This window comes from Vipera berus (assembly GCF_964194415.1).
Source record: "Vipera berus genome assembly, chromosome: 1".
NCBI lineage: Eukaryota > Metazoa > Chordata > Lepidosauria > Squamata > Viperidae > Vipera > Vipera berus.
This window is the reverse complement of record NC_138202.1, coordinates 16,627,692-16,653,384: the sequence shown is the minus strand read 5'-3', so window position 1 is coordinate 16,653,384 and position 25,693 is coordinate 16,627,692. Positions and strand designations below refer to the sequence as shown.

Here is a 25,693-nt window from a genome sequence, read left to right as displayed (position 1 = left end):
AAAGATTAAAGAAATGAGGGTGGCTTGGAGGCTGGTCAAAAGTGAAGTGATATAGTCTTTGTTAATGAATAAGCTTTGGAGTTGAATGGTTATAAGAGACTTAATGAGTGGAATATAATTGTTAGTTTAGAAGTAGATATAATGTGAAATTTTTGAAATGGTTTTCAATTTTTCGATTTCGTTTTTTGTATATTGTAAATGTTTTTTTTTGTCTTTGTTGGTGTATGGTGTGTTTTTAACACAAAATGTAAATAAAGATTCATTTATAAAAAAATAAAATAAAAGGGACAATTTTTCTGAATTTGAAATGCTTGTATTCCCTCTCCTCTGGGGCTCCAAAGTTAAAACGTGCTATTTGTTGTTCTGGAGAACTTGCTTTCCAAGTTGCTTCTTAAAAAAGGGGTAACTTTGATTTCCTGCTTGCCTCCAGCCCAGCCGGTTGCTTAGAGGCCCAGGTGTGCCCTCTAGACTGTGAAGTTAATTGGCTCCTGTCGCCTTTTATTCGTGCACCGCCCCCCAAAGCCGGCAAGAAGTGAGGTCAGAGCGCGTCCCGACATCCGCATGGACAATTGCTGTCAGAGTGTCTAGACAGGCCAGATAAGGATATTAGAAACTCACAAAGCAGCCCATTGTGGAGGGGCAGGGAATCGGTCACACACGTTCAGTTTTACTGTTTGTCAGGTACACAAGGCAGCAGATAATAAGTTTGTCTGACTGATTTGCCCCCCCTCCTTTATAACTGAGTATAAGTCCTATACTGAGAGAGAATGTATAATTTATATAGTTGCACATCAATTGAATTTTTTTTCACGCAGAGTAAAAAGTAAACTTTTCTTTTTAAAACGCCTTCAGACTTTTTTGTGTGCTGATATTTAATGTATAGCTGCTTTCAAATCAGAAAGTTAGAAAAATACTTTTTGAAGCTTTGATGATAGAAGTATGGCTACTTCAAAGGAATGTGTTTAGTTTAAAAAATATACTTTCAGACTTCTTAGACACACAGACACACACACACACACACACACACACACACACACACACACACACACACCAACTGGGCAGCCCTTTCAGAGGAGCCAGATTAGCTGCTCCTTATTCAGGCTATGCTTCATTTTCATACCAGAATAAATGTTTTGAAACATAGGAAAGTGACAGATCTGAAATAAAATAATTATTGAGCTAATGCATTACCTTGATTTGCAGTTGATTGCTGACATTGGCCGGGTCGAATCAAACAAAAATATCTCTGTCAGAAATACCCCTCTCTTATCTGTCACTCATTTGCTATATGGTCGCTTACCTGTGTGAGCTATTTTGTCTCCAAAGCAACACGATCTTATTAACTTATAAGTACCCCAGGAATGTATTTTTTGCAAGAAGTTGTATTTGTCCCTCGTGGAAATTGCATCTGCTTGATATAGGCTAAACAGTTCATCTTTCTGAAAAAACTATTCTATTGATTTTATGTTTTTGTTTTGCTATTCTGCATCAATCATATTTTTAACACTTGCCATTTAGGGCTTCACTGAGGCATAAGAAAAAAAGTGATTCTCAATGTTTTTTTTAGACTTCAGTTATCGCATTTAACAAGGAAGGGAAGAGTCTAGTCTTCATGGCTGAGAAATAAGACTGAACACACATCTAAGTGAAGCTGGGTAGAATTACAGAAGGCAGAAAATGCCAGAGCTTGACTTCCAGCTGTCAGAGACAACCTATACATCTCTATTTACTTTGTGGCAACATGGTATGTCATTAGCAGAAATAGAATTATCGGCTATAACATGGGCAAGACAGTGTGAGTTATTCATATAAATCATGGGCTGACTGCATGGTTTGGAACATACCAATAGGAACTGATGCATGGGAATTTACTTTGCTACATGTCAACATCCTCTGCGCAGGTATCTGATCTTGGACTCTTAGGTCTGCTTGAGTGCATTTCACATCTGCCTTTTGCAATAGGCGAGATCACCAGGGCAGTAGGTAATTTCGGTGGCAGCTCTTAAAAATGTAACACTAATTCAAGCCGCCGCCCCCCCCCCCTCTGTTCAGTGTGGAAGTCAAGCTGGAGTTGAGAGAATGTCCAGTTAGCGGAACTGGGGTGATGCATCCAGTTCCAGTTTGCAAGAAAGGTAGATAACTCACACACAAAGATTTGGGGACTGGTGAAATAGTTCATTTAGGCTTGGTTTCTCTCCCCCCTTCTCCCTATGAGCTTCAAAGGGAAATCAGAAATGAGGACTTGCTGGAAAGCTTCTCTCTCTTTCCTCCCCCCATCCCCCCCAATACAGATTGCCAGTGTGTTATGTCTGGTACTTTCTACTTTCAGATGCAATGTCTGTGCTGCAATCTGAGACATCAGGAATCGAATCTTGAAACATTTAATTTAAAAGGACCCGCTCTGCCTGGTGTTTCACCAGGATCATATTCCTCCATCTCTCCTGCTTCTGTCGTGGTGTGTTTGAACACTGCCTTCCAGCCCCTGCCTTTGCTAATGAATCCAAGCATTTCAGACGCGGATCAATAATGATGCACTGTTAAGACCCAGAATTGCCTTTGCTCAGCCATGTGATTTATTATTGTTGCTTCTGGAACTTGCCTGCCATGAGACACCCCCTGTCTCTCCTCTCTCCAGTAGCTGGTAACCCTGTTTTTCTAGGGTTAAAAAAAGAAATCAAATGTTCAAATTTTAATTTTTTTAAAAAAAAAAGAATAAGCTCTTCAAGTAAACCAATTTTAAACTCCTTTTGTGCAAATTCCGGCTTCCCCTCCAGACATCTTGTGTTCCTCAGTCAGAAGAAAAGAGAGAACAGTAGACAGTAGAACTGGAGTGAAAAGCAAGGAAAGAATTAAGACAGCGGTAACTTAAAAGTAGCCCAGTTGTGTCATCTAGTCTGCTTCTGATGTCCAGAAGAAACTTCAAAGCTCTGAATTGTTCAATTTTTCTTGCTTGAACAGTGCACCGAACTCGTCCTCCACCTCAAATAACTTGTATTGTGCATTTCATGCTTTGGTTCTTTGTATTCCTCATATCCAATTTACTTTTCTTTACTTAATGTTTAGAATCGGGTACAGAATTTCCCAGTGGGTTAGGACGCTGAGCTTGTCGATCAGAAGGTCGGCAGTTTGGCGGGTTGAATCCCGAGTGCCGCATAACAGAGTGAGCGCTGTTACTCGTCCCAGCTTCTGCCAACCTAGCAGTTCGAAAGCATGTAAAAAATGCAAGTAGAAAAATAGGGACCACTCCGGTGGGAAGGTAACAGCATTCTGTGCGCCTTTGGCGTCTAGTCATGCCGGCCACATGACCACGGAGACGTCCTCGGACAAACGCTGGCTCTTCGGCTTTGAAACGGAGATGAGCACCGGCCCCTAGAGTTGGAAACGACTAGCACGCATGTGCGGGGGAACCTTTACCTTTACCTTTTTACAGAATTTCCAGTTCTGGAATATTGTGTGAAGCTTTAAATGTGGCCCTGAGCTGCATCCGAAAATTGCTATGTAAGCTGAAAAACAAAGGAAAATTGTTTATTATATGGAGAACAATCCTGCTTGTGTATAGAAGTATTTAATTTAAAACCCACATTAAAACAAAAATAGTTGAGCTTACCTTTAGAAGGACTTATCACCCAACTTGAGGGGTCCTTGGTGCTGTCTGAGCTTGGTTGTTTTCATGCAGATGTTTCATTTCCCAACCTAGGTAACATAAGTGCTAACGCCCCCTCCCTTTTCAATCTTGAGCTACAAACACACTCCTTTATCGGAACCACCCAACTTGAGATGTGATGGTCAAGCATGATCTTTGGGAAAGTTACACAAAAGATGGGGTTTGAGTGTCCTGGGACAGTTTAGGGAGAACCATCAGGGAAGTCTTGGAGACTTGAATCCTAACAAAAGAATAGCTGGTGTACAGAAAATCCTGGTTTTAGTTCCAACAACCTGCCTTGAGCCCACAATTGAGAAGATTTGGGAAGCAGGAAATAGAGAAGAATTATCTCTTCTTGAACGATCAAAATAGGCAATGTTAGATTAAATTCTAAAATGGTCTGGTTTTTAGTAAAGCAGTTTTTGTTTCGTTTTGTTTGTACTTTCTTCCCAACTTACTGCTTCATGCATGGATCCCAGCTGTCCTTATCTACTGTCACTCAAGCATATAATCCCTGATTTTTCAGAGGAATCCCTTTAGAACAGAGGAAGTCTTAAATTAGAAAAGGATGAACCAAAATGCAAAAAGTCAAGAAATTTGATTTTTTTTTCCTGGGAACTTGCTTAGTTTTTCCAATGGAAAACATTGGAAGAAAACCAAAAAGCAGCAAATGTATTTTAAATGAAAGACAGTCAGCCACATCTGAGACTAGCACAGTTTAATGTTTGCAGTGTTAAATGTTAACTGAGTAGCCAGGTACTATATACATCGCTAGTTCCTAATAGTGCACTGATGAGAATAAAGCTCTTTAATAATTTGTTTGTTTTTGTTGAGAAAAATTACCTTTTCCTTTTTTCAACTTTTTTTCTTACATCATAGATGACAAAAATAACTGTGCTTAGCATTTTGCATCTGTCTCTCGTTTTGGCCATATTAACAATTCTGGGTGTAGAAAACTAAGGCATTTTTGTTTTTAACAATGTAACCGTGCTTCACAGGGAGAAACTAGACTCAAAAAAGCTTCAAATAAATATGTTTCTTTGAATAAACGTATATAAACTTCCTTTTATCTGAAAAATGTTTAAATATTTTAAAAGAAAAAACATTCGGGAAAGGGCGGTATATAAATGTAATAAAATAAAATAAAAATAAATTTAAAACTGCACTGTGAATTTAATAAAGATGCCAAATAGTACACATGTATCTCCTTAATTGAAAGTTTGTGGAGATTCTCATATAGACAGATTTAACCATCGTTTCAATTGGGAAAATGTGACCAATCTAGACCAAGCCAAGTCCAAAAATGCCAGGGAATTTCTAGAAGCCTGGCACTGTGACAAATCAGCCATCAATAGACACATAGGCATTAACAATGTCTATAGCAGGGGTCTTCAAACTTGGCCCTTTTATGACTTGTGGACTTCAACTCCCAGAATTCCTCAGCCAGGCATGCTTGCTGAGGAATTCTGGGAGTTGAAGTCCACAAGTCATAAAAGGGCCAAGTTTGAAGACCCCTGGTCTATAGACTGTGCAAAAGATATATCACCCAGCCCAAAAAGGAACAAAAAGACCCAAGCATCTCTTCACCAACAATCGGCACCCTGATCAGCATAGGTTAACTCCAAGATTAACATCAAACAAACAAGTAAACCAGACATGTCAAACACAAGGCCTGGGGGCCAGATCCGGCCCGCGAAGTAGTTTCATGCGGCCCGTGAAGCCATCCTGGAAACAGTGAGGGAACGGCCCCCACTGCCTTGGCCCTGGCCCAGAGACCCTCCTTCTGCCAGAGACCCCCAGATCTGTCCCACTCCTGCCCAGGCCCCCATAGGCACCCTTGATGCGAACGATGTAGAGCTGGCCACGCCCACCCAGTAGGCCATACGCACTCTAGCCACGCCCACCCAGGCCATACCCACCCAGCCCCCTGAGGGCAACTGCAATGCTGATGCGGCCCTCAATGAAATTGAGTTTGACACCCCTGAAGTAAACAATCCCCCAACCAAGAAACTGCCAAAGAAGCCAACAGTAAACAACCCAACCAAAGAATCTCTAAGACCAGCCCTAACAACACTGACAGGGGAAACCACCAGAATATAAACTGACAGCAAACTGCATTCCTCACTTGCACTGATGATGTTACCTAGTTTAGATAATGAAATGTTTGCAAGAAAACACCAAGGACCCCACATGGAGATTTTCAGTCATCCAGGTCATGGTTATCCCAAAGGTGCTTTTTCAAAAGAGAATTGGACGTTCCTGTTTTTCCTTGAAGACATTTCTCTTCTCCTCCAAGAAGCTGTTTTGGTTCTGACCGAATGGTGGAGAATGGGAGGATTTATATTCCTTGCAGTCATCTGGTTGCTAGCACTCTTGAGAGTCGTTGTACTTTGCTGGACCTTGAGGTCCCAAACCACTTCACCTTTCAATCAGCCTTTCTCCACCTGTGCCTTCCAGATCTGTTTCAGTTTAAAAATCGCCATTGTGTTGAGTTTGAAGTCTGAACAACTTTCTCCTTACATCCACCTGATGTTCTTGGCAGCAGCAGTCCAGGAATGCTTTGCCGATTGTCTTGCTGGAATTCATAATATTTTTCAATTTCCCAAACTAGCCTTCAGTGCTGATTCAGCACTGGTGTTTCTCACAGTTTTCCATTCCACATATTTGTCCATTGGAGACTGCAAGTCTGAGACTCTGGAACAGAGGTTGGGCAACTATGACCCCTTTACGACCTGTGGACTTCAACTCCCAGAATTCCTGAGCCAGCAGCAGAAACACTCTGGCTCAAGAATTCTGGGAGTTGAAGTCCACAGGTCATGAAGGGGCCACAGTTGCTCACCTTTTGCTTTGGAACAAAGATAACAAATAGACTTCTGGGAGTTGTAGTCCAAGCAAATCTAGACTGTCAGAGGAGTGAGAGGAAGGCTGCTTTGCATCATTGACCAGATGTTGCAGAATGATTTTTATTTTTATTTTTTAAAAATAATCTTTAATTCATCAGGTCTGGCAATTCTGGGTCGATAGTTTCTCTCTCATTCTCAGTCACCCCATTTTTATATTTACATGTTCTTTCCCTTTCTGGAAATGGTTTCTGGTTTTAACTTGACACCCTTATTAAAAATATCAGTGAATCATGTGTGGTATATTTACTTCCATTCCCAGGGACCTCTATCTAGAGCTCAGAGTGAGGTGCCAGTTTTGGACTGGTTCAGTGGGTGTGAGAATAGCTCAAAATGTTTTGGGAGTCCTCTGCTTTCGGCTCTGCCTGCACAGTCTTTCTTGAGGCATTTTAAATCTTGTTCAAAGTTCGGGCAGAGCATTGCTTTGGCAGGCTGGAGACAGGAAAAAGTGGGCTGTCGGCTGCTTCCCATTGAGTTGACCAGACAAGTGTTTTGCATTAGATACTGCTAGGCTGCTCATGATGCAGCCACGCTAGTTATCCTGGATATTTCCGGCTGCCAGAAAAAGAAAGTCAGGGCTTTGTCAGGAATTGGCTATCTGCAAAGATGTTGATGAGTTTTATCTTTGCTGTTTTTTTCACATTTCTTTTCCATTCTCCACTTCAGGAAAGGTGAAAATACCAGGTGCAGCCACAGTGCTGGATCTGAAAAAGTTGTGTGCATACAAGAATCCAAGACTTTGTAGAAGTGACAACTAGGAGGCCAGTGGGAGAGACATCCATGTTCTCCAACTGTCAGTGCTGAGGAATCTGGGAGTTGTGGTCTCAGAGGGCATTTCCTGTTGAGGAAGATGACTTGCATGTTCTTTAATAAATATTTCCTGGGTTTGGCACAGGATAGGTTATTCGACTTATTTATGTTCTATTAAACATAAATAGGTGGAGGCGTAATGGCTCAGCGGTTAAAGACGCCAAATTTGTCAGCTGGAAAGCTTACAGTCCAGGTTGGAGGCCTGAGTGCCGCAGGATGGGGTGAGCTCCCGTTACTTGCCGCAGCTCCTGCCCACCTATCAGCTCAAAAGCATGCAAGTGTGAGTAGATAAATAGGTACCACTTCAGTGGGAAGGTAACAGCGTTCTGTGCGCCTCGGCATATAATCGTATGTGGTGTTTGTTAAGTGAATGCAGCAATCATAAAGCAAACATTGCAGTCATTACACAAACCCATTATTCTCTATGGGGAGGGTTTTTTTGCCAGAAACTGGTTTGCATGCTGTAAATGGCCATAAATATGGGCTGGTTGCTAAGCACTCAAAACATAGTCACTTGAGTGTGAGGAGCAGACATTGGAATTTTGAAACTGGGTTGTAAGTCCCATTTTCATGGTCATAAGCAGAGGACTAACTATGGCAACCAAGACAAAAGCTGATATCTTTTAATGCAACAGCCATAAAAGGTGCTGTAAGGCTCTTGATTTTCTTGAACTTGCAGTTCTTATTGTGACAAGAACTAAAGAATTCCTCGTTCATGGAAAATGAACGCAAGTGAATCTTTTCACCAGCTTTGAAGCCCATAAGCAGCAGTGTTCCTTGCTCTGCTCTTCTAAGATAGACTGCGTCTGAATATAGCTTCCTCTAGCTTTCATGGTTAATGGCAGCTAATATACCAAAGTGGTCCCCCAGGCTACTTATTCTCTTTCAGCTCTTGTCAACCAGATGCCTCCAGAATTAGTGATTTTCCCCCCCCTTCAAAATCAATAGAAGATTCGGAGCTCATTAGATTAGGCTTTTTGCAAGAGAAGGGGTAGGTTAACCCTTTCCACTGCTTTCTCATTTAATTTTCCCACTAGCTCTCCAAATTATAAAAACACTTTTCTTAACCACCCAGCCCTAGGTCTCTGGCTATAAATGTGGCCTCCAATTTTAAGAGCAAATCGTTGTCCTTGCATCCTGTATCAGGATAGACCCTGAGACACGTTTGCAATTTGTGCCCCTTCGACAGGCAGTATTTTTGTGGTTGGGGAGGCTGCACTTTTGAATTACCTATTTATTCCTTTTAGCTTCCTAGCCTTCACCGCTGGTGACAGAGTAATCTGAAGGGCTTGTCCAGTGACCGTTGCATTTTGCTATTCACGTTAGGAAGACAAGGGGAAAAGAAGAAAGCAGTTTGGCTGAGCAGTATGATCCAGTTTGATTTGTAGGCTGCAGCACTGAGGCTGGAGAGAGCTTCCCATTCTTATAAAGTAACATATAAATAGAATAGAATTAGAATTTAGAATTTAGAATTTAGAATTTAGAATTTAGAATTTAGAATTTAGAATTTAGAAAATAGAATAGAATAGAATAGAATAGAATAGAATAGAATAGAATAGAATAGAATAGAATAGAATAGAATAGAATAGAATAGAATAGAATAGGAAGGGACCTTGGAGATCTTCCTAGTCCAGCCCTCTGGTCAGGCAGGAGAACCTACAGTGTCTCAGACAAGTGAATGTCCAAGTCTTCTCTTAAAATTTTCCAGTGATGGAGCACCCACGATTTCTGGAGGCAAGCTGTTCCATTGGTTGATTGTCCTCACTGTCAGGATGTTTCTCCTTAGTTCCAGGTTGCTTCTCTCTTTGATCAGTTTCCAACCATTGTTTCTCGTCCTTCCCTCTGGTGCTCTGGTGAACAACCTGGCCCCTTCTTCCTTGTGGCAGCCCCTCAGACACTGGAACACTGCTATCACGTCTCCCCTATTTCTGGCTCAGATCATTGGCCCCAAGTCTTTGATGCTTGACTGGGTCATGCAGAAAATAAACTGTGTCCCAGAATTTTGCTTATCATTTTGAGGAGCCTGCATCGCACAGGGTGAAAGCACCAGGGTGTCCCTTACAGGGAGTCCTTGGCTTACAACCATTTATTTAGTGGCTGTTCAAAGTTACAGTAGCACTGAAAAAAGTGACTTACGACTGGTGCTTGCATTTACAACCATTGCAGTGTTGCCGCGGTCATGTGATTGCGATTCAGGAGCCTGGCAACCAGTGTATATTTATGGCAGTCGCAGCATCCCAGGACCACATAGGTCAGGGGTCCTCAAACTTGGCCACTTTAAGACTTGTCGACTTCAACTCCCAGAATTCCCTGGTTTGAGGACCCCTGATGTATGTGATCGTCGTTTGCAACCTTCCCTGCCAGCTCCCAACAAGCAAAATTAGTGGAGGAAGTTGGATTTGGTTAATGACTGTGGCAAAAAGCCCTCATAAAATAGGGCGTTGTCACACTCACGTAATGACTGGATCACTAGCGACAGAAGTTCCAGTTGTGGTTGTATGAGTCGAGGATTCCCTGTGTTGTTGAGGTAAAATCATGGAAACGATTCAGAGGAATCCCATAGAGAGCTGACTTCCATCATTCTTAGTCATGATCTTCAGTTAAGGCAGGGCTCCTCAAACTGTAAGACCTGTGGACTTCAACTCCCAGAATTCCTCAGCCAGCTTTCTTTACGACCTTTCTTGCCACGGTTGTTAAGTGAATCGCTGCAGTTGTTAAATTAGTAGCAAGATTGTTAAGTAAATCTGGCTTCCCCATTGGCTTTGCTTGTCAGCAGGTCACAACATATCACCACATGACCTCGGGACACCGCCACCGTCATAAATATGAGCCAGTTGTCAAGTATTGAATTTTAATCATGTGACCGTGGGATTCTGCAATGGTCATAAGTGTGAAAAACAGAAACAAGTCACTTTTTAAAGTCAAGGACCATGTACAGGGCTTTTTTTCTCATAGAACGCTCAGAACGGAGTTCCGGCACCTTTTTTGGATGGAACCTTGTAGGATTGGCAAGGCGGGTTGTATGACATGTGTGAGTTCCGGCACCTTTTTCTTTTACAAAAAAAGCACTGACCATGTATATACTAGTAATATTATATTGATCGTTGTTGATAAAGTCACTGCCTGTCGGCATCTGTAGCCTAGTTGCATCCAGAAGGGGAAAGAGTTTTCAGATGTTTTCAGTTTGTAAGCAGTGCTTTGAATGCAAACAGTTCTGTGTGTGTACATCAAGGGTCTGCAGCCTTGACAACTTTAAGACTTGTGGACTTCTGCTCCCAGAATTTCTCAGCCAGCTGAAGTCCACAAGTCTTAAAACTGTCATGGTTGCAGACCCCTGGTGTATATGGTGTACTCTTGCTTATCTTTATATAATATGCTACTGCAGGTGTGGTTTTGCCCTTCTTTCTTCTATGGGTATTTTACTTATATATCACATTTCTACCCCACCGTAATCTCGAGATGCTTGGAGGGAAAGACTGCATCCTTCATAGACAGTGCCTTTCTTTAAAAGACATTCCTCCTGTTTCCTGTCCCAGACACACAGAAGGGAGGCCTCTGGGAAATGCTCCCTATTCATGAATGGTTTATAAGTATAAATATTGAACTGTCAATTAAAAAACAGCACAGCTTTTCCCAAATTTTGTTGAGCTGCAACTTCCTTTATGCCAGCCTAAGGGAGCCTCTGTTTCCTGGTCATTATTGGGATAGATAGAGCTCTGCCTTCTGCATTTTTGACCACTTTTACACAAGTTGACTTGTTTTGCATCGCTCCAAATCCCAGAGTGATGAGTCTGTTTTCCGCACCCCCCTCCTTTTAGAAAAAAGCTCCTGATAATGGGAAAAGGGGATTAGGTGGTGGTCTGTGAGTTTTTACAAACATAGAAATAACTGTCAAGAAAATAAAGGACATATAGAAAGTGTTTTTTAAAAAACAGTGAAAAAATGCAGCAATGAAAAAGATATAATATTTTAGCAGTAAATAGTTACAGTTTTTATATAGTTATCCAATGGAATTATTATTCAAATACATATCTGTTTCTAATACATATATAGGTTTTCTCCTTTGCACTTCTGTGTATTTTCATGTAAGAACCTCCTTTGTTACTTTTTGGTTGGGCTTACAGCGTGGCTAGTCTCAGGCAATCATGAAGGAGATCTGTCTGTCATCTATCTATCTATCTATCTATCTATCTATCTATCTATCTATCTATCTATCTATCTATCCTAATCTAATCTAATCTAATCTAATCTAATCTAATCTAATCTAATCTAATCAATCTAATCTAATCTAATTTAATCTAATCTAATTGCCCCAAGTAAACTATACCAAAGGAACTTTATGACCATCTCCTAGAGCACCCGGGTTTCAAAATCCATGGCGGGGGTTACAACATCAAAGGCAATAGAGATGTTTCTTGCTGGACAGTAACCTAGCTTTCATTATCGAGTATCCTCCAGATGTCTTGGTTTTAAACCTTATCCATATCAAAAGCCAGATGTCCACCATCCCAAAATAGCCCTTCCTGTTATTTGCTTGTCTGCGGATTCTTTTGATTTCCTTTTAATTAGTCACAATCTGCATGATTAATAAGTAAACATTTCTTTAATGCAGTGTTTCCTGTACCTTGGCAACTTTAAGCTGTATGGACTTCAACTCCCAGAATTCCTCAGCCATCATTACCTGCTGGGGAATTCTGGGAGTTGAAGTCCACACAGTTTAAAGTTGCAAGTTTGAGAAAACCTGCTTCAGTGAGAGGAAGGGAGGGAGGATAATGTTTATTTCAGATCCTTCTTACTGTAGTTAATGCTGCTATAATTTGTTTTGCTACTGTGTGCGCTTGTGGGATAGAAAAAAATTACAGCCTTCCCTGAGTTGAGTGTAAATCCTAGTAACTTCATAGAATGCCCCTCTTGTTAAAAGAAAAGGATAGTTTTCCTTCTTTTTTTTTTGGTGAGACCTGCTTCTTTGACTTCCCAGTTCTAATTATAGCTCTGATCTTTCTTGGGCACCTCTAGCCAAATCCTAATTGAGCTGAGCCCTATTTAGGTAGTGCCACCTGCTGAGACCAGCAAGGGCGTAATCAGCACACAGAAGCCCACTCGACTCAACATTTGATAATTAGAAGTAGACTGCCGCTGAATATGATGAGTTCCCTTTAGCCTATGTACCCAAATAACTATGGTTGGACCTAAGTGAGCCTTGGTGGCGCAGTGGGCTAATGCCTCCTTAAGTAACACCAGCTGCCTGCAATTAGTGCAGGTTCGAGTCCCACCAGGCTCAAGGTTGACTCAGCCTTCCATCCTTCCGAGGTAGGTAAAATGAGGACCCAGATTGTTGGGGGCAATTAAGCTGACTTTGTAATAATGCCGCTTCGGGGGTGTGTGTGTGAAAGCCCTAATAAGCAGGCATATACATAGAATGAAGGCTACTGCTAAGCTTGTAAGCCGCCCTGAGTCTTCGGAGAAGGGCGGGATATAAATGGAATTAAATAAATAAATAAGTGGAAGTCCCTTGTTTCTTTAAAGAGGTTGTATGGCCACCTGTCTCACAGTACAACCATATGTGGCTCAGAGCAACCAATAAAAACAACATAAAAAATACCTCATTTTAACCCCTTGATTCAACCCCATTCTAGCCCAATGCTTGGGAGAAGACTCAGGTTTTCACATCCTCCATGCCCCCCCATCTCAGGTGTGTGTGTGTGGGGGGGCTGTTCCAAAGGGCTGGGGCACCTACAGAGAAAACACATCTGTGAGAGCCTTTCTGATAGCAACTTGTTTTGAAACCTTTTCTTCCCTTTTCCAGGAGTTGGAGAAAATGGGCCTCGGAGAGGATGTGGATCTACACGTCTACGAGATTCCTGTTGAGTATCAGGCTGTGCAGAGACTCATTCCCGCCTTGTGGAAGAAACACAGCCCACAGGTGAGTGAAGGGAAGTGAAACTGGCTCAGTTTGCAAACTCTGATTTAGAGGTGAGGGGCAATCATGGGGGACGAGGAGAACCCTGACTGGAGGGAGGGCTGTGGCCTCTCACCCACTTGGCAGAAGATGGAGCCAGGTTTCCTGTTTGTCTGACTCATTCCTGTGTCGGGAGAAGACCAGAAAGAAACTATCCTTTGGTGGCTGAGGGCAGCAATATTTTCTGCTTGGGGGCAGGAATTAAGCATTTCAATGGATAGAGCTGGACTCGTACCACCACTTCCCTTCCCTGGCTCTGTTGTTCTATCTGTGCTGTGTATTGATGATTTTTAAGAGGAATGAGGCCAAAAACCGTAGAAGGTGGGTTTGTTGGGAGCTATTAGCCATTATATCTAAAATAAAAACTACAAGTCTCAGTCTGTCTCAGAGCTGGGACCAGGAAGGATAAGATAATCTTTATTGTCTTTTTTTTTTACTGTGGGCACAATGGCGCACATCAAAAATGAAATTTAGTTGCCCGCTCTCAAAGTGAGGCACAGGACACACACCTAAAACATACTACATACAACACATGTATAGACCCACACCCCTACATATACATAACAGTAAAATATTTAATAAAGGGATGCGGTGGCTCAGTGGGTTAGGATGCTGAGCTTGTCGATCAGAAGGTCGGCAGTTTGGCGGGTCAAATCCCGAGTGCCGCGTAACAGAGTAAGCGCCTGTTACTCGTCCCAGCTTCTGCCAACCTAGCAGTTCGAAAGCACGTAAAAATGCAAATAGAAAAATAGGGACCACTACGGTGGGAAGGTAACAGCGTTCCGTGCGCCTTTGGCATCTAGTCATGCCAGCTACATGACCACAGAGATGTCCTCGGACAAGTGCTGGCTCTTCGGCTTTGAAACGGAGATGAGCACCGGCCCCTAGAGTCGGAAACGACTAGCACGCATGTGCGGGGGAAACTTTACCTTTAAAATATTAAATACTGTCCAACTTGAATATATAAAGGAAGGAGGAAGCCTGAGAGTTCACAAGGTTAATGCTTGTGAATGTATGGTTGAATGTGGATGTTCTGCTATGGATACCACGAAGCCTCCTCCCAGAAGGTAACAAGGAAAACAGGTCGTGAAGATGTGTCGTGTCCCAGACAATCTTACGGACTCTGTTCAAACAACACTTCTGTGCTATGTCCTGGATGGGAGGGAGGAAGGGAACTGCCAATGATCTTTTTGGCCATCCTCACCACTCTCTGCACCGCCTTCCTGTCTGAAGCAGTGATGCTTCCAAACCAGACTGTGATGCTGTATGTCAGGATGCTCTCAATCGTCCCCCTGTAGAAAGTGGTCAGAACAGGGGAAGGAAGATGAGCTTTTCTCATGCGACGCAGAAAGTGCAGGCCCTGCTGTGCCCGCTTCACCAGTTTCTCACTGTTGCGCGACCACGCCAGCCTCCTTGTTAGCTGCACACCCAGGAATTTGATCCTGGTAACCATCTCCACAGGTGAATCATTAATGCACAGAGAAGTGTGGCTTTTGCCTGCCTTTTCTGAAATCGACAATGATTTCTTTGGTTTTACCGGTATTTAAAACTAGGCTGTTTTCTTTACACCAGTTCACCAACCCCTCAACCTCCTTGCGGTAAGCTTCCACATTGTCATCATGAATAAGGCCCACGACTGTTGTATCATCTGCGAACTTTACAAGTTCTGTTCCACCTTACTTTTTAACTTCTAAGTTTGATTTAGCCTGTAGGTCTACCAGCTGCTCAACTACATGGATACATGATCTGATCCAGCAGATCTCCAGCATCCAAGCAGCAGTCCGCATATGATTTTATTTGCTTGTTTGCAGTGTGTTTGCATAAGGTAAAGGTAAAGGTTCCCCCGCACATGCGTGCTAGTCGTTTCCGACTCTAGGGGCCGGTGCTCATCTCCGTTTCAAAGCCGAAGAGCCAGCGCTTGTCCGAGGACATCTCTGTGGTCATGTGGCCGGCATGACTAGATACCAAAGGTGCACAGAACGCTGTTACCTTCCCACCGTAGTGGTCCCTATTTTTCTACTTGCATTTTTACGTGCTTTCAAACTGCTAGGTTGGCAGAAGCTGGGACGAGTAACAGGCACTCACTCTGCTACGCGGCACTCGGGATTCGACCCGCCAAACTGCCGACCATCTGATCGACAAGCTCAGCGTCCTAACCCACTGAGCCAACCCCCAAAACAGCAAAATTTGTGAACCTTAACAGAGCATATACAAATGCCACACACAGAGAACAGCTCACACTGTGCTAGAGGGATGTTCCCTGAAGATGGGCTCCAGCACAAGTCCAAAAAGCTCGGAATACAAAATACAAAACTGAGCCAGATTGGATCCTGCAACATTATCGTGAGGCACACATATTTGCCTTCACTCTTAACAGAGCAAGACATTGGGCCATCCTAAACCTGAACACAGGTAGTCCTTGACTGACAACAGACTGTTCAAAGTTACAACGGCACTGAAAAAAAGTGACGACAATTTTTCACACACACACGACCACTGTGGTATCCCCATGGCCACGTGATCAACATTCACATGCTTGGCAACTGACTCATTTCTGATGGTTGTGGTGTCCCAAGTCATGTGACTGCCTTCCACAACATTGTGACAAGCAAAGTCAATGGGGAAACCCGATTCACTTAACAACTGTGTTGCTAGTTTAACAACTGTGGTGATTCACTTAACAACTGCGGCAAGAAACGTCGTAAAATGGGGCAAAATCCACCTAACAAATGTTTCACTTAGCAACATAAATTTTTGGCTCAGTTGTGGTCGTAAGTTGAGCATTACCTGTATACTGTGAAACTACAATAAATGAGCAGAAAATTTGAACAGAAGAATAGATTGTTTTTAAGTGTTTAAATATAGAAGCCCTGGAGAAATCAGATACAGATACATGAGGCATGTAGCCTTCAAAGGGAGCAACCTGGCAACCAAGTTAATCTTTTCTAGAAAAGTTATCTGAGCATAATTTTAGGCTCTGGATCTCTATTAAGAAAGGATGCGAGAAAGTTATCTGGCCCCAAGCTAGTTAGGGCTTCAAGGGGCAATAGCAGCATTTTGAATGGACCTTAGATTTAACTACAGTCCAAAAAAGGTAAGAACAAGTATATTATGATTGTATTTTCCAATGATCATAAACTGGGTCTTTAACAGCCAGGGTGGGTAATTTGTTTTTAATGGCTTAGTCCAGGGGTAGGCAACCTCGGCTCTTTTATGACTCATGGACTTCAACTCCCAGAATTCCTGAGCCAGCTGGCTCAGGAATTCTGGGAGTTGAAGTCCATGAGTCATAAAAGAGCTGAGGTTGCCTACCTCGGGCTTAGTCCCATGGTTATCCACCTTCTTTTTTTAAAAAAAAGAAAGAATCCAACAGAAATACTGCAAAAGGGGCAGGATCAGTGCACACTTATATAGAGTGGCTGTATTTTCTTGGTTGTAGGGAGAGATTGAGTTTGTTTCTTTTTTAACCAGGGCCTGTCTCTTTAAGGGCACGCACTATGGTTATATGCATTTCCTTCTTCCAGATGGGAGGAAGAATGTACACACCAGGGATTATTTGGAAAAGATTTAAAGGCATGTTGACCTCAGGTCGCTAGTTCGGCTCTCAGCTGTGCTAGTTTCATGAACCTGCTTTTCCACTTCTGCAAACAGAAAGCTTTTGACTTGTTTTCAAAACAGCTTGTAGTTCACGTGGGACTGTCTGGCATGGCCACAACGGTGACATTGGAAAAATGCGGCCACAATGTGGGCTACCGGGGTTTGGACAACTGCCACTTCTGCCCCGGTTCTGAATGCTGTATTGAAGGGGGCCCGGAATGCATCGATTCGATCATCGACATGGATGCCGTGTGCAAGAGAGTCTCAGCATTAGGACTGGATGTCACCGTCACGATATCGGAGGACGCTGGGAGGTATGATGAGGAAGTGGAGAAGAGAAGGACGAGAGGAAGGCTAAGAGGCGGGTGGAGAGAAATAGTTTGAGGTACAGGTAGTCCTTGACTTAACAACCATTCGTTTAGTGACCGATTGAATTTACGATGGCACTGAAAAAAGTGACTTATGACCGGTTTTTACGCTTACGACTGTTGCAGCATCCCCATGGTCACATGATTGGAATTCGGGCACTTGAGAACTGGCATGTATTTATGACGGTCGCAGTATCCCGGGGTAACAGGAATACCTTTTGTGACCTTCTGACAAGCAAAGTGAGATTTACTTAATGACCGCAAGATTCACTTAACTGCCATGATTCGCTTAACAACTGTGGTAAAAAGGTTGTAAAATGAGGCCCAACTCACTTAACAGCTGCCTTGCTTAGCAACATAAATTTTGTGCTCAATTGTGGTTGTAAGTCAAGGACTACCTGTAGTCTTCTTGTAACATTCTTAGATTTTTTTTTGAAAGATGTGTAAACGTGGTTTATCTCTATATATCTATTGATGGCTGATTTGTCTGAATGCCAAGCTTCCAGGAATTCCCTAGCATTTTTGGAGTTGGCTTGGTCTGAAATGCCAGTTGAAACTGCGGTTGAGTCTGTCCACGTGTTGTGAAATTAAGGAGTCACCTTATAGAGGAGATGGCCAGCATAAAAATTTAATAAATGTAATAAGGGAGTGTTCGTCATGAATTCTGCCTGCTAGTTGGCATTCATGGATGCACTTGATTACATTACCTAGGTGGGTAATGAAACAATTTCAAGAAAACAGACAAAATTAGAGAGTATCAAGAACCCCACAATTCAATTCCTGAGCCACAGATATTCACTTTTGTTGAAAAGAGTAGAAGGAATGAAAGGCCGTAGTTCATTCGACCGTACTTTTGTAGGCTTTCAAATGCAAGAGCTTATAAAGTTTGCTCCCCTTCCCTGGCTGAATCTCATTGTTCTTCTTGTAGGTATCTGTGTGACTTCACGTACTACACTTCCCTGTACCAGAGCCATGGCCGATCTGCATTTGTCCACGTGCCTCCTTTGGGAAAACCATACAGCGCAGAACAGCTGGGCCGTGCACTCCAGGCCATCATAGAGGAAATGCTTAATGTCTTAGAACAATCTGAAAGCAACATCAACTGTCACAATGAACATTGAACTTGGGCCAAAGTCCCCGCCTCTTTACTTTCCTCATGGTTGCACTTCCAAAAACTTTTCTCCTGTTCTTACAGAATCCCAGCTGGCAGCGTCCGTGTAGAGGATTGAGAACAGAAATGGATTCCTGGCACTCTGAGGAGATATATTTGGGGGGAATCCTCCTTTGCTTCTCTCTCAATTCCAGCCAAACTAGCTCTCGCTAGCTTCTCGGTGTCCCCAGCGGTGTTCAGGTCCCGCAAAGATTGTTAAGTGGATTGATTTGCCAGTTGGGCAATTGCTCTGGTGGTCTAATGTGCTCCAGTTCAATTTTGCAAGGCCGTTGTGTTTTCAGAAGGACAGCTTGATGGTTCCACTCAACTTGTAGCAATGCTTTCAGCTGAAAATGTAGGCCCCTCGTGGGAAGTACTGTTCCCTTTACAGGAAGATGTACATTTGCCAGGAAGCTTGGAAGCTTTTTTCTTCCTTGCTTGAAACAGATTCCTCCAATTTACATGGTAGAGTTCTGCTCTTCATGAGGAACGCTTGGTGATGGAAAGAGAGGTGGGAACATTTCCTTTAATCAACACCTCATGCCAAATCTGTCGGTGGCTTTAAAGAAAAAAGACCAGATCTCTTTGGATTTTGCCTTTTCTGGCTTTTGTAGCCACTCAATTGGTCTGAAATGTAGAGCTTCTCTTCTGGCCTGCTGGCTTAATGTGCCCTAGGAACTGGTTCTCTTCTCCTCTTCCCAAATAGCCCTACCGTAGCTATCTTTCCCAGTGCCTCAAAGTGAGATGCTGCTCAAATATCCTTTTGTACCATAGGAAAATAACACGGTACACATCCTTTTCTAAACTTTTCTGCTCTGCTGGAGAGGGATGAGACTCTGGGTCCAGGTTAGGATTTTGGCATTTCTGCTTGCCAGGAGAAGGGGGTGAGGACTTGCTGGCACTATCTCTTGCCTGGTTAAGGCCTCTTTTGCTTCAGCTCCTGTGTCTGGGCAGAAGTTCCCATGATTTCTTCAGCAGAGCAGTTCTCCAGGAATTTCCTCTGGGCTCTCCCCTCCATAATGCTTACCTGACGGTGGTCCTTGCCAGCTCTGTAGAAAATGATGCTGCACTTTTTACCTAGATGGGATTAGGGTATAATATTCATTCAAAAGATTAAAGACTGTGGGTTGGTGTTTTTTTTCTTTTAAAACGAGCAGTGTTCAACTTCACTCTAAATGGGAAGACTTCGGGGATGAAGCAGCAGGAAGAAACTTGTATGGCAGAATGGAGACTTGGCCACCCTAAAATCTTGGACAATGGAATTGCCCGATAAAACTGAACTGGCCGCAAAAAATAAGCAACTTCTGCTACAAACGGTCTGGTTTAAAATGAAGCCACCACTTCTTTGCTGTAAAATTCTTGTTTGATTCTCTCTTTCTCTTTAAACTAATTGATCCTGCTTTTATAGTAACTCTCAGTGAGAGCTGCCTTGTGCTTTGTCAGCTTGCTAAACCCAGTGGTAATCTGGTTGCAAGACAAAGGGCTGCTGGGGTTTGAATGCGTGGCCGTATTTTGAGACAGTCTTACGTGAACCTCATCTGTACCCCTTTTTGGGTTGCAGTTTTAAGTTGCTCTTAAATTTGTTTGCACACCAGCCTCTTAACTTGCATTCAAATTCCAAGCACCCTTGTGTGTGGTAAGTCAGCCAACTTCTGTTTCGTTTAATAATTTATTTTATTTAATATTTTTTTTTTGTCTCAAGTGTGACGGCTTCTGTGCTTTTCCCCCCTGCTCCCTTCTCTAGCAAAGGTGGGGTCATGACATAGGGTCTACATTTGTTTTTAGTTTTGCAAGCAGTCTTCTTCCTTATAATACTTTGTAAGATGGCAAACTGTGCAAGGGGCCTTTTGCCCCCTTTTTAAAAAAAAAACAGCAACGATGCAGTTTGAGGAACAGAAGGCTGCTGTTTTTAGTTCTAATAAAGCGTAGCTGTGAAATTTATATAATCTTATTAGATGGGTGCAGATATGCACATTGTATAAAAACTATCTCTCTTTGAAATGATAAGAATAGGAGACCTGGATATTATTTTTTCCTTAAGATGTGAAATGGCTTAACATTTAAATGGAAGGAAAAGTGGGTTGTTAACAATTAAAAACCACCTTTTAGGGGAGCTGACTTCTTTTTAGAGATGGTTACTCTTACTGGAAATTTCTCTCCCTCATTCTTCCTTTTTTGAAATTACATTTTCTAAGTCTGTTTGCTAAGGGAATGGGATTTTTCAGGCTTCACTGCAAAATCCTTTGCAAGGTTGGAGTGACTTGATTTCAAAGAAAGCTTTTTGGAACGGTGAGAAGATTTGCCTAGTAGCAGTGTCTCATCCTGTGGATTTGACAATACTTCAGTTTGCAGGCAATCACTCTATAGCAGCATTTCCCAACCTTGGTAATTTTAAGATAGCAATAGCACTTAGACTTATAGACTGCTCCATAGTGCTTTACAGCATTCTCTAAGCGGTTTACAGTGTCAGCATATATATGCCCCCAACAATCTGGGTCCTCATTTTATTGACCTTAGAAGGATGGAAGGCAGAGTTAACCTTGAGCCAGTCAGGATCGAACTCCCAATTGTCAGCAGAGTTAGCCTGCAATACTGCTTTCTAACTACAGTGTCACCATGTTTTCTGCCTGGGGAATTCTGGGAGTTGAAGTTCAGATATCTTAAAATTGTCAAGGTTGGGAAATGGTGCCCTACAATAACCCAATTTCTGACAATATGAGTTCAAGGAAGAGCATCAAGCATCATGCTCTGTCCATACCGACACAAGGATTCTTCCACTAGTACTCTGCCATCCCTTGTGTGTTTTTCCTTCCAGGGAACTTTTAAACCCTAATAATCACACCATGGGTTGGGTGTGTTCAAAAACTTCTGAATCCATACCTTTTCTGGAGAACATGATGCTCTAAACATGGATTCTGACTTAGAATATGTATCAGATACATAAAGGTAGTCCTTGACCTACGACCACTTGGGACCATGGCTAAACAAGGCGGTTGTTAACAAAGTCATGCCCACTTTATGACCTTTTTGGCCATCGTCATTTAGCAAATCACGGCAGTTAAGTGAATCATGCCATCATTAAGCAAATCCAGTTTCCTCCATTCTTTGCTTGTCGGAAGCTGGCTAGGAATGTTGCTTATGTTGTTTATAAGACCCTAGGACACTGTTAACATAGCAATAGCAATATGCTTGATGCCAGGTGCCCAAAATTAGCTGACATAATAACCCTGGGAATGTTGCGATGTAAGGACTGATCAAAGCCCCTTTTTCAGTGCTGTTGTAATTTCTGAACAGTCATTAAATGAATGGTTGTAAGTCAAGGACTACTAGTATTTAGTACAAATAGATTAAAAATTATTACTTACTCGTTTTGCATCCCTGAAATTGACAACTTCAGTTAACTGGGATGTAAATTATGAAGACAGCAATCTGAAACATTTTCTTAACCAGCTGTTTTTAAAACAAAATCCATTGTGTTTAGCTGTAGCACATGTTAGTATTGTGTGCAAACAATTTCAGAGCATTGCTTGGAAACTTATTTTCAATGGCAGATTAGTAAATGTGTGAACAGACTATTCAATAGTATCTTTAAATTTTTTAAAATGGTTGAGAATGTTGAATTTGGCACAGGAAAGAGGTGTGTATGTAACCTAAAACTTCTCAAGAGAACTTTTGCCCGGAATTTGGGGAGGTGGGGGGGAAGGGAAATCAGGCTTTGGAGTGACATTTTCTGGTGGGAGGTGTGGCATGGCTCTGAAACAATAGCCCAGTTGCTTCTCTTAATGCACAATATAGGGTGCTTATTGTATAAAACATTTTAAGCCTTATTGTGGTATCAGCCCAGCCAAAGCCCCGCAGAATGCAAAGGCTGTGGTTTTGGGGATCTCTCTGATTTTCACATGTTGTCTCAGCATGTAGAGAGAAGTTTAAAAGTGGATAACTCTACTTTCCAGCTTCTGACCCTATAGCTGAGTTTGGGATCAGAATCCAGGATTATGCCTGCTGCAGCATCTTTTTTCTTTCTAGTTCATCTGCACACCCACTCCCAGGTGTGCAGGAGGGAGGAGATCTCTATGCTACAAATTGGGGCTGTTGCCCTACTTCACCAGCTCTGATTGGACCTCCATATCTCTGGTGTTTTTCTAATGAAAATGTTGCCTGGCCAGCTTTCACAGTGGGGGTTGACATAAAGAGTGGGTGGGAGTGGATGGGGACTGCTCAACAGCAATTTGATCATCGGCACAGTGTCCTCTGATAATTGTCCCATCGGTTGCAATCTTTCACACTGCTAAACCAGAATTTGCCTTGCCTAATACCTAGACTCAGTCTAGCAACAATAGCAATGTAATTATTAGTTATTTGATAATTCCTAATCTTTTTGCCACTATCCCAAAACAATAGGCACCATTTGAAAACCCAGAACTCCCCCAGAGTCCTCTAGTTCAGAATTCTGGGAATTGAAGTCCATAGGTCATAAAGTTGCTATAGTTGCCCACCCCTGCTCTATGTGTACACTGGCCCTTGTTAAAAGAAACCAGATTTTTTTAAACCAGCACTTAAACATGAGTTTTAGTTATGGTTTCTTCCCAAAAGTAAAGACCAAACTTTTAGAATGGATTTGTAAATCTCATTCTGCTAACTATCAAATACGGAACAGTGTTCATTCCTTAGTATCAGTTAGGTTATACTTACCGAAAAGAAACCTATTTAGTCAGAACGACGAAATTATTCACCCACTACAGCTAGTCCTCAACTTACGACCCCAATTGGGGCAAGAATTTCCATTGCCTCGCAAGATGGTTAAATTGAGTCGTGCCTGATTTTATGACTTTTTATGCCATGGTTGTTAAGTAAATCACTGCCATTGTTAAGGCATCACATGGTTGTAAAGCATATTCAGCTTTCCCCATTGACTTTGCTTGCCAGAAGGTGGCTGGGGAGGTCGCAAATGGCAGTCACACGACCCTGGGATGCTGCAACCATTGTAAATACATGCTGGTTGCCTGAATGTTGATCACGACCGTGAGGATCCTGCAACAGTCATAAGCACGAGAATTGGCTGTAAGTCCCTTTTTTTTCCAGCGCCATTGTAACTTCAAATAGTCACTAAACAAAGTCGAGGACTACCTTTATATATCTCACACAAACAGTCCATTGCTAAAAGGAATGGATACAAAGCAGTTTAACCCAGCTGATCATCCAGTTCATTGATGTTCTATTAACACGTCAAGGAATTCAGAGGCTCCAGTGAGTATCCAATTTTGGACAGACTCAAAAGTACCCTTTGCGTTTTCTCTTTAGGGCAGGAGTGTCCACCTTTGGCAACTTTTTAAGACCTGTGGATTTCAACTCCCAGAATTCCCCAGCCAGGCAGGCTGTCTGGAGAATTCTGGGAGTTGAAGTCCACAAGTCTTACAGTTGCCAGGGTTGGAGAACCCTCCTCTAGAGGCTGGAAACTGACTGTTGCAGCCACCATCTTGGGTTTTTAACCATATGCTGTAGGCACCCCTGGATACCTGTGTCTAGACACTCCAGTTCCAGAGGATTCAGCACAGTTCCCCTAACTCTGGCAATGCATCAGATTACCTCTCAAAAGCCGCATGGCTCATGTGCCTGCCCTTCATGTCTGCAGCTCCTTTGAGACTGACCATCTGCCAAAGTTGCCGAATTTTGTCAAGGTCTGGAGTCCTGACCTCTGAATCGCCTGAAATGGTTTTGTTTTCCTTTTGAGTTCTCCGACTTTGTTTTCATTCTGTTTTCATCTCCTCAGGAATCTGTTTTCATTAAAGCTCCAGACCTTTGTTTCACCTTCCCCCCCACCCCCTTCTACGGCTAACTACAAAATGTAATTTATTCCATAATTTCCCGGTTTTTCGCAAACCAGTTAATTTTAGGGGATGGTTGTTTTTCCCCACAGAACCACTGACTTCAGTACTAAGCACCTGCATATTTTTTTATGGTTGCATTAAACTCATTTTATTCAATCAATTAAAAATTAAGTGTTCTTTCTGTTTTTCTGTTTCACTTCTTTCTCCCGCTCCCCCAGGTACATTTGCCAGTTCTTAAAATGTTTCAGACGTTTTCTTCTGCTCTTTCATAAACCGAAGAGGCCACCTAACTGAAGAATGTTGTCAAGGAATTGCACAGCAACTGCCCAAATGAAGTGAGAGGCACTGACACAAACTTGTAGTTTTATATAAATAAATATATTTAATATTTATATTTACAGCAGACAAGATAGTCAGGAACATCATGAGGTAAATGAAACAGCATACAGAACACAGAGAAGAAAAAGAGGTGGTGGGGGGGAGGAAACATCCCGCTCTACACTCAAAGCAACCAATCACAGCATAGATCTCATGCTTCAGCCAGCACCCTGCAACCAATCAACTACAACTGTGTTCTCTGGCCCACTGTATATTTCACTGTTCTAGCTACTAAATTTAATACCCCAGTAAATGATGTTTCAGGGTGCAGGCTGAAAAGGGCTATTAAAAAGATTCCTTTCAAAAAGGTTTATCCAATTCGTTGCTGCCGGACGCTTAGTTAACCTAGAATTGCAGTGACTTAATGGAAATATCCATGTAGTTTTATTGGCATAAGTGCAGAAACAGTTCATCACTTTCAAAATGTTTTTCCAACTAGTTTGGCTAGTCCAGAGCCGTGGGATTTTCTTTTTGTGCGTGTGTGCCCTGTCTGATCACATCTGATTCCGTTTAGTTTTGGAGATCAGTCAAGGTCAGCCAAGTGCTGCTAGCTAACAGAATAGCAGAGTTGAAAGGGACCTTGGAGGTCTTCTAGCCCATGGGTAGGCAACCTCGGCTCTTTTATGACTCATGGACTTCAACTCCCAGAGTTGGTCCATGAGTCATAAAAGAGCCGAGGTTGCCTACCCCTGTTTCTAGCCAAAGCCCTTGCTAAAGAGGAAAGCCTACCATTTCAGACAAATGGCGGTCCAATCTCTTCTTTAAAAAGCTCCAGAGTTGGAACACCCACAACTTCTGGAGGCAGGTTCTTCCACTGGTTAATTATTTCTCACTGACAGGAAATTTCTCCTTAGTTCTAGGTTGCTTCTCTCCTTGATTAGTTTCCATCCATTGCTTCTTGTCCTGCCTTCAAGTGCTTTGGAAAATAAGTTGACTCCCCCTTCTTTGAGGCAGCCCCTTAGAGATTGGATTACTGCTATCGTCTTTCTTTTCATTAAACTAGACATACCCAAGTTTTGTAACTGTTCTTCATACGTTTTAGCCTCTGGTACTCTAATCA

At 42.4% G+C, this 25,693-nt stretch overlaps 1 protein-coding gene across 2 annotated transcripts in view; it reads left to right on the top strand.

Moving 5' to 3' along the window:
* PGPEP1 (pyroglutamyl-peptidase I) overlaps nt 1–24,434 on the top strand; it is a 37,338-nt gene extending 12,904 nt beyond the window's left edge. For both annotated transcript variants that reach the window (XM_081314723.1, XM_081314722.1), the window contains 3 exons: nt 13,160–13,276; nt 16,991–17,223; nt 18,206–24,434. In XM_081314723.1, the coding sequence (XP_081170849.1) occupies nt 13,160–13,276; nt 16,991–17,223; nt 18,206–18,398 (543 nt within the window). In that variant the 3' untranslated portion in view covers nt 18,399–24,434. The remainder of the gene's footprint in view (nt 1–13,159; nt 13,277–16,990; nt 17,224–18,205) is intronic.
* Nucleotides 24,435–25,693: the final 1,259 nt, after the last annotated feature.